This window comes from Myotis brandtii, unplaced genomic scaffold (assembly GCF_000412655.1).
Source record: "Myotis brandtii unplaced genomic scaffold, ASM41265v1 scaffold130, whole genome shotgun sequence".
NCBI classification, from domain to species: domain Eukaryota; kingdom Metazoa; phylum Chordata; class Mammalia; order Chiroptera; family Vespertilionidae; genus Myotis; species Myotis brandtii.
This window is the reverse complement of record NW_005354596.1, coordinates 391,719-401,597: the sequence shown is the minus strand read 5'-3', so window position 1 is coordinate 401,597 and position 9,879 is coordinate 391,719. Positions and strand designations below refer to the sequence as shown.

At 51.0% G+C, this 9,879-nt stretch overlaps 1 protein-coding gene and 1 pseudogene across 1 annotated transcript; both read right to left on the bottom strand.

Annotated features, from left to right (window-relative positions):
• Positions 1–1,610: 1,610 nt before the first annotated feature.
• On the bottom strand, positions 1,611–3,245 carry LOC102263981 (annotated as a pseudogene).
• Positions 3,246–6,325: 3,080 nt separating this feature from the next.
• NEU1 (sialidase 1 (lysosomal sialidase)) lies at positions 6,326–8,372 on the bottom strand. Its single transcript, XM_014534467.1, has 4 exons — positions 7,935–8,372; positions 7,251–7,433; positions 6,921–7,143; positions 6,326–6,814 (listed from the first exon to the last, which is right to left on the bottom strand). Exons 1-4 carry the CDS (start codon positions 8,367–8,369, stop codon positions 6,588–6,590), a joined length of 1,068 nt encoding a protein of 355 aa, XP_014389953.1. The 5' UTR covers positions 8,370–8,372; the 3' UTR covers positions 6,326–6,587.
• Between the last annotated feature and the right edge of the window lie 1,507 nt (positions 8,373–9,879).

Here is a 9,879-nt window from a genome sequence, read left to right as displayed (position 1 = left end):
TCTTTGTTACTAATGTTGTGGCCTCACCCCATAACAAAGAAACAGAATTTCCGGAGGATGAGGCCCCGAAATCAGGATTTTAAAAAGATTCCCAGGTGATTCTAATGTGCAGCCAAGGTTGAGAATCACTGGCTTAGAGGAAGGGAGACAGAAAGAGAGAGAGAGAGAGAGAGAGAGAGAGAGAGAGAGAGAGAGAGACAGGTCATCCTGACGAAGAATTAAACTGGTAACCCCCTTTTTTAAAAAAATTCAGTTTAAAATTTATTTTCATCATGTTTTCTTCATGGTCATATTTTTAAATGCAAAGAAAATTAACTTTTCATGATATGTCAGGGACTGGCACTAAAAAAATTTTCAGACTGCAAATGAGTTATACAAATGAAATATCAAATGGAGATCCAGTTATCAAAAAGAGAGCACTCAACATATAAAAGCTCACAGGATTTGTTGAGCACATGCAAACGTCAGCTGGCTGATGACAGGAACCTTCCGGTGCAGGTGCACAGACAGGGCACACAGCTTCTCTCCGAGGTCTTTTCTTCAACATTTTGAAATCTATTCTTCCTAAATCTAGGCTGACTGCCTAAGGCCAAGTCTCTCCGCTGTTCCTCCCTTCCATCCCTGCCCTCCTGCAGGCCTGCGGTTCCCTCCAAGTGTCTCCTGTTTGGTGACAATGTGGCTTACTGGCCGGGGCACAGTTAGCACAGGTTCACTCTGAGAGCTGGCAATTAAGGGGGACATTCAGCCCCGCCGGCTGAACCAGGAGGTCATGGTTCCATTCCCGGTCAGGCACATGCCCGGCTTTCGGGCTCAACCCCCAGGGGGTGTGCAGGAGGCAGCCTATCAGTGGTTCTCATCATTGATGTTTCTCTCTCTCCCTTCCTCTCTGAAATCAATAAAATAAAAATAAAGTGCTGGGGTCCAACCCCAGCAGGTCCAGGGGTCCCCAAAGGTGTGGACGGAGTCGGCGAAGAAGGAATGACACGGAGACAGCCTTCAGTTGATCAGCAGCCTAGTCAGGACCTCTAGCCAGGATCTCCAGCCAAGTTCTGGTTAGGATCTGATTAGGAACTGATGTTTATTGTCTTATTACATCTGTATTTATACCAGTCGATTTTAATCCTGTCAATTTCTATTGCAAAGGTTAGGGCGTCTCTTATCTCCATTCCAGGGAGTAAAGATTATGTAGCTTAAGCGTGATTGTTTGTAGTTAAAGTGATTAACTACCCACCTGGCACTTAGTTAAGGGGTTGTATCCCCTCCCTAACCTCAGGGAAAAATCCCCACCTGGGGAAACAACCTTTCTCGGAGAGGTGACCTTGGTTAAAACACATGGCACTAAGGAGAGCAAACATATTAAGAACAATATGCTATATATGCCAGGTCCCTTGAAACATATGCTGTGCAGATGTTTCTTTCCTGCAGCGACTGTGTCAAGCAGCAAGAATGGACCGGCTTCCGGCAATAAAGGGGGACAGTCAGCATTTGTATGCCTCTCCCGCACAAACCCTGCTCAGGGTAATCCCCAGCCGTGAGGAGGGGAAGCGCCTTTTTACTGAAGAATTCCAGCTAACAAATGAGGACGAAATCATAGAATTGGGAAAGCAACATTTCTTTCTTTCTTTCTTTTTGGAAACGAAATATTACAATTTATTCCATCTTCATGATTACAGATATTACCGGGCAGGGTGCGTAAACAACTCAAATAAAGCAAATTCCTTTCTCCCCTAACCAGATACAGTGTTTTGGCATTTTCATGATATACAGGTTGATTTAATTCATTGACTTAGCTTGAAAGCTGGCCACAGCAGCAAATCTTTGCAATTTAGGATCTTCTTCCATAGTATACTCCAGAGATCTTAATGACTGAACTAACTATGAACTCTGAAATGGTGTTCGCTCTAGCATTCTTGAGGCTTTCACATCTTAATCTGAGGTCTGACACCTCTTGTTAAGGCCGGGAACTGTTAAAAGCTTCCTGTTGGCTAACCCAGTCCACCATTGAGCATCTTAACAGTTAAGTTACTATAAAAAAATAAAACTGCTCCCAAGCATTGACTGAAACAGTCGTGCTGGGGTCCCTTGTCAGAGCATTGGCTCCCCGAGAGGAGAGAGGTCCTAACCAGCTGCTCCCATGGACAGTGACCCCGTACAGTACATCTAATGTCCTTAGAGGCATAACTCAGGGGGTCAGGCAACCATCATTATCCTGACAAGTTTATCAGTCTTTAGATACAAAATATATAAAGCTGATCCCAGATGAAGTATGGCAGCCATAATCCCAAGAAATCATTCAGTTTTAGCACAGCGAGTTCCTGCAAGATGTCACAGCAAGTGAGAAAGCATCCCAAAGTAAAAAGTGACGGTTCAAAGTGAGAGGAAAACATCCGGAGGAAAAGAAGTCCTCATTGAATTGATGGCTATCTTCACAGCCTTAATTGGCAAAATCCAGAGGGCTCACATTTCCTGATTGGAGGAGTCTATTTTCAAGGTGACTGACAAGGTCAAGAAGAGCTTTCAGGCTTGTCTCTGCCATGGCCCATGAACTCCAGTCCTTCAGTGGGAGCCTCCTTCTCCTTTATTGCTTTCTGAATGCACTGCTGGTAGCGCTTGAAGAAGTCCGGGCCCGGTTCCCCGGAGCTTCCCCCTTGAGGAACTTCTCAGCAAACCAGCGATTAAACCACTGATCATACTCGCGCCTTATGTCGGTGCATCCCTCCTCTACGCCGTTCATCTGGAAAATCAGGATTTCACAGCCCCTCATGATTCAGGCAAAACTCATCTATGGATGAAACTGTCAGCGGGAAGGTGAGGGAGGATCCTCACAAGGAGGGCGGGCCATGGCCATGGGGACCCCAGCCCACGCTCCTCTCTGCGCAGCTCACCGAGGGGGGCAGCACTTGCCTCCTCAGGGGGCGCCACAGGAAACCACAGCACCTGCCAAGGAATCTTATCCCACAAACGGAATCTGAATCCAATCAAAACCTCAGGTTTGAAGGTGAAAATACAAGGGCTGGAGGAAGAGGTTCAGTGGCACTCGGAGGAGGTAACTGGCAAATGCAGAGTTGGGTGGTCTAGGGGAGAGTGACTGTCTGTTAGATGGTAATACAACAAAAAAGAGGAAGAGGACTACTGTCCGTTAAACTTAGGAGACCTCAACATGCAATGTGTACCCAGCCGGCGTGGCTCAATGGTTGAGTGTAGACCTATGAGCCCAGGATTCCTGGGCAGGGCACAAGCTTGGGTTGCGGGCTCAATCCTGGTGCAGGAGGCAACCAATCAATGATTCTCTCTCATCAATGGTGTTTCTCTCTCTCTCACCCTCTCCCTCTCTGAAATCAATAAAAAAATAATGAAAAAAAATGCAACGTGTAGATTTTCTTTGGATCCTGATTTGAACAAATCAATTATAAATAAGACATTTTTGAGACATGATGAGACTTGAATATGACTGGTTATTAGAAGACACCACAGTGCTGTTTCCATGTTTTGGGTGTGCAATGGCTTTATGGTTATATACTAACTGTTCTGTTTAAAGAATGGGATGCAGCCCGGCCGGTGTGGCTCAGTGGTTGAGCATTGACCTAGGAACCAGGAGGTCACAGTCTGATTCCCCATCAGGGCACACGCCCAGGTTGCTGTGTAGGAGGCAGCAGATCAATTATTCTCATCATTGATGTTGCTATCTCTTGCTCCCTCTCTGAAATCATTAAAAATATATATATTAAAAAAATAGCCCTAACCGGTTTGGCTCAGGGGATAGAGCGTCAGCCTGCGGACTGAAAGGTCCCAGCTTCGATTCCGGCCAAGGGCATTTACCTTGGTTGCGGGCACATCCCCAGTAGGAGGTGTGCAGGAGGCAGCTGATCGATGTTTCTCTGTCATCGATGTTTCTAACTCCCTATCCCTCTCTCTTCCTCTCTGTAAAAAAATCAATAAAATATAAAAGAAAAAAAAATAAATAAAAGGGATGCAGCCTGGCCGATGTAGCTCAGTGGTTGAGCATCAACCTATGACCCAGGACTCCTGGTCAGGGCACATGCCCAGGTTGCAGGCTCAATCTCCAGCGGGGGGTGTGCAAAAGGCAGCAGATCAATGATTCTCATCATTGATGTTTCTATCTCCCTCTCCCTTCGGCTCTGAAAATATTTATTTTTTAAAAAGAATGCGATGTAGCCCTGACCAGTTTGGCTCAGTGGATAGAGCATCGGCCTGCGGACTGAAAGGTCCCAGGTTCGATTCTGGCCAAGGGCATGTACCTTGGTTGCGGGCACATCCCCAGTAGGAGATGTGCAGGAGGCAGCTGATCGATGTTTCTCTCATATCGATGTTTCTAACTCTCTATCCCTCTCCCTTCCTCTCTGTGAAAAATCAATAAAATACATTAAAAAAATGCTACTAAAAAAAAAGAAAATAAAAAGAATGTGATGCATACCTAAGAACGAAGGGGTGAGTGTCATGAGGTCTGGCATTTGCTTTAAGATACTTTAGCAAAGGAAAGGAACAGAGAGGCATCAGAAGCAGCAGTGTGGCAATACCTTGGTAACTGTTGAAACTAGATGTTTGGTACATGGGGCTCGTTAAGCTATGCACTTTTTTTTTTTTTAATCCTCACTTGAGGATATTTTTCCATTCATTTTAGAGAGTGGAAGAGAGAGGGAAAGACAGAGAGAAACATCGATTTGAAACACATACTGGTTGCCTCCTGCACGTGCCTGAACAGGGCCCGGGTGGGGGAGGAGCCTGCAACCTGGGCATGTGCCCTTGTCCGGAGTCGAACTCAGGACCCTTCAGTCCTCAGGCCGATGCTCTATCCACTGAGCCAAACCAGCTAGGGCTAAGCTATTCACTTTTGAGAATTTTTGAAAATGTGTTTAAATAAAAAATTGAAGTATTACATATTGATCACAAATTCTGGATAAAATATAACAAAATTATACCATGTCTTCACACAGTGCCATTAACCCACCTCTTCCGTCAGGTGGGATAAATGACCCTGACGTTTGCTAGCGCAGCACTTGAAAGTGAAACAGACTTTATTTTTAAAAAATATATTTATTGATTTCAGAGAGGGAGAGCGATAGAAACATCAATGATGAGAATCACTGATCGGCTACCTCCTGCACCCCCCTCACTGGAGGTCGAGCCTGCAACCCCGCCTTGTGTCCTGACTGGGAATCGAACTGTGACCTCCTGGTTCATAGGTCAATGCTCAACCACTGAGCCACGCTGGTCGGGAAAACACTTAACTGCAGATGAATGTGACCCTCATCCCTTTATGTGAGAGACATTCTTTTTTTAAGAAATTGATTTGAAAGAGAGGAAAGGAGAGAAACATAGATATGAGAAAAACATGGATTGGTTGCCTCCTACACACGCCTGGACCGGGGATTGAACCCTCAACCTGGGTATGTGCCCTGACCAGGAATCAAACCCACCACCCTTCCGTGTCCGGGCCAACCAACCGAGCCTCACCAGCCAGGGAGTGCGAGACGTCTTTCCACGTGGCCCAGGTGTCGTACTTTCCTTCCATCGGGAGGAAAGCGTGGCTCCCACCACCTGCAGCCACCCAGGCTCCTCCCCCAGCATCTGCTAGAGAATGAAGATGCCGTCTCTCCCCGAATCTGTTCGTGTTTGTTCCGCCCGGCTGGCCTGGGGCAGGCCTGCCCTCCGCACTGTGGGCCCGCTCCCTGCCTCCCGGAGGAAGGGCCCACTCATCTTAGAAATACCACTTAGCAGGTTCAAGTACCTTCCGGGTCCCCTCCGACTGCGCGCTGCCCTGTGAGGGTCAGTGTGCTTCCGGGTGAGAGGATGTGAAGGGAAAGGAGAGTTGATTTGCCCAAGTTGGATGTTCTCAGGCAGCACCCCCAGCGCCCTCCGCAGAGCTCACTCCCAGCCACGGTGTCTACGAGGGACTGACATGCAGACGGGCATGGCAACCAGACCACACATTCCCCTTCACTAAAGCAGTCGCTACAAACATCCTGATGCACAAACAGTCAAGGTTGGTGTGCGTCTAGGCCAGTGATGGCGAACCTATGACACGCGTTGATTTTTTTGTTAAATGGCATTTAAATATATAAAATAAATATCAAAAATATGTCTTTGTTTTACTATGGTTGCAAATATCAAAAAATTTCTATATGTGACACGGCACCAGAGTTAAGTTAGGGTTTTTCAAAATGCTGACACGCCGAGCTCAGAAGGTTCGCCGTCACTGGGCTAGTCCCTTCCCCTGAAAGCGAGCATCCTGCCCGCCAGGCGCTTCACCAACCCTCTCCACAGCCACCGTCGTACCTCAGAGAGGAAGCGCAGCCTCCCCGAGTCCCTGAGTTCACGTTTATTCAGCCTACAGGCCCAAGGAAGGGCCCAGCAAGGCCCCTGGGGGCAGGAAGGGCAGGGCCAGGCCCAGTGCTATGGAAAGGAAGCCTAACGGAGCAATTTCCCTGTCAAAGAAAACTTGATTTTGCAAAAGGCTGGATTCTAAAGGAAGGTGGAACTGTCCTTTGGGCGCCCGGCGACCCTCCGCAGGCCACGGTCCTGAGGCCGCTGAGGCCAGGGCCTTCTCGCCGTGGCAAGTGTGCAGCTCAGAGCGTCCCGTACACGCTGACCTTGGCCAGGGAGATGCTCTCTGTGCAGTAGTTCCGGCCTTTCTCATACAGGATGAAGAGCAGGGGGGCCTGGTCCGCCCCGCCCACACCGCCCTCCAGGGCTGCCAGCGAGGAGTAGCCGCTGGGCCCTGGCCAGAGCTGGACTGTCTCTTTCCGCCAAGAGGTACCGTTGCTGAAGCTCCAGCGCAGGGTCAAGTTCACTCCTGGGAAGAGCAGCAGAGTCAGGAACGCAGGGTCTCTGCCCAGGCCTTCTCTAGACCACGGGCCCAACCCCACCCTCCCTCCCCGGCCCGGCCCGCAGACACTCACGGAACTCCGGGTGGGCTGGGTTGGAGAAGAAGACAATGCCCGAGCTGGTGGCTACCGCTCCTGCGGCAACCACAGGGTCCACCAGCTCAGGGTCGAAGGTCACGTCCCGGGGCCTCAGAGTATCACAGGCGTCGTAGCTGCGGAGGATGATCCGGCAGTGGCAGTGGTAGTTGTTCTGGTTCCGGGCGTTGATGACAACTGAGCCATCTGGGAGCTCATAGGGCTGAGGAGAGAGGACAGGCTCAGGGAGACCCAGGGAGGGGCTGCGCGAGGGGCTGTCCCTGAGCCAAGGCTGGCGGCTGGGAGGGGGCGGAGCCATGGACTCCTGACCTGGCACTCATCAGGGTTGAAGTCATTTTCCCGCTTGGGCTGGCCATAGGGGATGCCGCTGACCCCACTGCCGTAGCGCCAGGAGGCGCCGTGGTCATCGCTGAGGAGGCAGAAGACCCCGTCCCGCTCCAGCGTCCCGTGGCCACACACGATGAGCCGGCCTTTCCGTGGCTCTCGCTGTTTCTGTGGGAAAGGGAGTGTGTGTCAGACGGAGGCCCGAGGGGGCTCAGAGGTGGGAAGGGGAACCACCCGGTCCTCAGTGTGGGGACACGTGTTCCCCTTCAGTTCTGTCCTTGCTCGCTGGGGGTCCCCGACGGATCTCAAGCAGCCACTGCTGAATTACGCTCTTTTGCAGAATAAGCTCCTTTGGAACATCCAGGACCAGGGGCGGGCCACGGGGGGTGGAGCTGGCTCTTCCCCGGGCGTGCTCATTCACCACGCTGCGCCATGGCAGACGTGTGTCCGCCCAAAGAAGGGGTGTTTTTTCTAATTTGCAGCCCTGCTGACGACCACTGGGTGGGGAGTTCCATCTTCCCACTCCTCCCAGGATGAACCTTTCTTCCAAGGGACCCCACCTAAGACAGAAACTGACTTCGCAGGAACCTCTCCTGGGAAGGAGTCCATGTTGGGGCATCTCCCAGACTCTCCACCAGGCACCCCCTCCACCCATCCCAGGACGGAGACCTGAATGCCAGAGCCCGGTCCAGGGGCAAACATCTCGGTGCCGATATCCAGGGAGAGGTTCCGGGGTGGGCTCCAGGAGACCCCATCGTCCTTGCTCCACACCAACATGGTGGAGGCCACCTGGCAGCCGGCCTTGTGAGCACAGAGGGAGTAGAAAAGGAACACCACTCCCGTCTCCACATCGCTCACCACGGCCCCCAGGTTCAGCCCGTCAGGGGTCTCCCCATCGTCCACAATGAATGCTGTAGGAGACCACGTGCTGCCTGAAGAAAAAAGAAACAGATGGGACCACATGAAACCGAAAAGCTTCAGCACAGCACAAGAAGCCTTTCTCAAGATGCAGAGGGAGCCCCCTGTGCGGAGGACATAGTCACCGATGAGACAGCGGATAAGGGCTGATTTCCAAAATGAAACAAGTGCTCGGTCACTGATCATCGGAGAGATCCGATGAGACAGCGGATAAGGGCTGATTTCCAAAATGAGACAACAAGTGCTCGGTCACTGATCATCGGAGAGACGGAAATTAAAACCACAATGAGGTGCCACCTCACACCTGTCAGAACGGCTATCATCAACAAATCAACAAACGACAATGCTGGCGAGGATGTGGAGAAATGGGATCCCTAGAGCACTGCTGGTGGGAATGCAGACTGGTGCAGCCACTGTGGAAAACAGTATGGAGTTTCCTCAAAAAATTAAATACTGAACTGCCATTTGACCCAGTGACCCCACTTCTAGGAATATATCCTATGAAACCCGAAACACCACTCAGAAAGAATGTGTGCACCCCTATGTTCATAGCAGCACAATTTACAATAACTGAGATCTGGAAACAGCCCAAGTGCCCATCAGTAGACGAGTGGGTAAAAAAAGCCGTGGAACATCTACACCATAGAATACTATGCAGCTGTAAAAAAGAATCTCTTACCCTTTGAGGCAGCATGGAGGGACCTGGAGAGTATCATGCTAAGTCCGTGGTCGACAAACTGTGGCTCGTGAGCCACACGCGGCTCTTTGTCCCCTTGAATGTGGCTCTTCCACAAAATACCACGTGCCGGTGCGCACGTACAGTGCGATTGAAACTTCGTGGCCCATGCGCAGAAGTCGGTATTTTGTGAAAGAGCCACACTCAAGGGGCCAAAGAGCCGCATGTGGCTCGCGAGCCGCAGTTTGCCGACCACTGTGCTAAGTGAAATAAGTCAGTCAGAGAAAGACAAGTATCACATGATCTCACTCATATGTGGAATCTAATGAACAACATAAACTGACAAATAAAAGGGGCTCAGAGGGATGGAAGCCTGGAACAGTGACGGGTCTCAGAGGGAAGGGAGTGGGGGTGCGGGCAGAGAATAACCACAGACCTTACTGCATAAATGCAAAGCCCATGGAGAGACACTAGTGTGGTGAAGACCTGGGAGGGGTGCGACTAGGTGGAGAGGGGCACTGGGGGGCACTGGGGACACCTGTAATCCCCTCCACAATACATATTTAAAAATTAGGAAAATAACAGAATGAGAGCTGAAACCCAGGGTGCGCACCCCGCAGGAGCCCTTCCCACCAGGCCCTGTAACCTTCCGCTCCGCTGAGGACCAAGGCCTTACAAGGGCCGGGGCCCAGACCTGGCTTCCTGGCCTCTTGGAGCGGAGCTGCTCCCCTCACTCCGCCGACACACAGCTCCTCCGGCCTCGGACCCTTCCGCCCGGGGCCTTCCCCCAGGCTCCCCCCATATTCACACCGTTGCATTTAGCCTGCTCATCTGTGGCCCCAGTAGAATAAGAGCCCCGCCAGGGCTGGCTTTGCTGTTTTGTTCATCACTGTGCTCACAGGCCCTCCCACCGTGCCAGGCGCAGTCAGTGCTTGATGAATGTCTGAAGGCTCACCCCGTGGTGACCCCAACTTCCAGGTCACCGTCCCGAGCGCCTCCTCTGCGCAGGCCCCTTCCCCC

Bases quoted from the DNA above. Each gene is read 5' to 3' on its own strand.
- NEU1 (XM_014534467.1), bottom strand. From the start codon at position 8,369: ATGATCAGTGACCGAGCACTTGTTTCATTTTGGAAATCAGCCCTTATC. The intron at 7,434-7,934 runs GTCTCCGTCCTG...CCTTTCCCACAG, and splicing joins GACCGGGCTCTGGCATTCAG to AAACAGCGAGAGCCACGGAA. The intron at 7,144-7,250 runs GTCAGGAGTCCA...CTCTCTCCTCAG, and splicing joins TCAACCCTGATGAGTGCCAG to CCCTATGAGCTCCCAGATGG.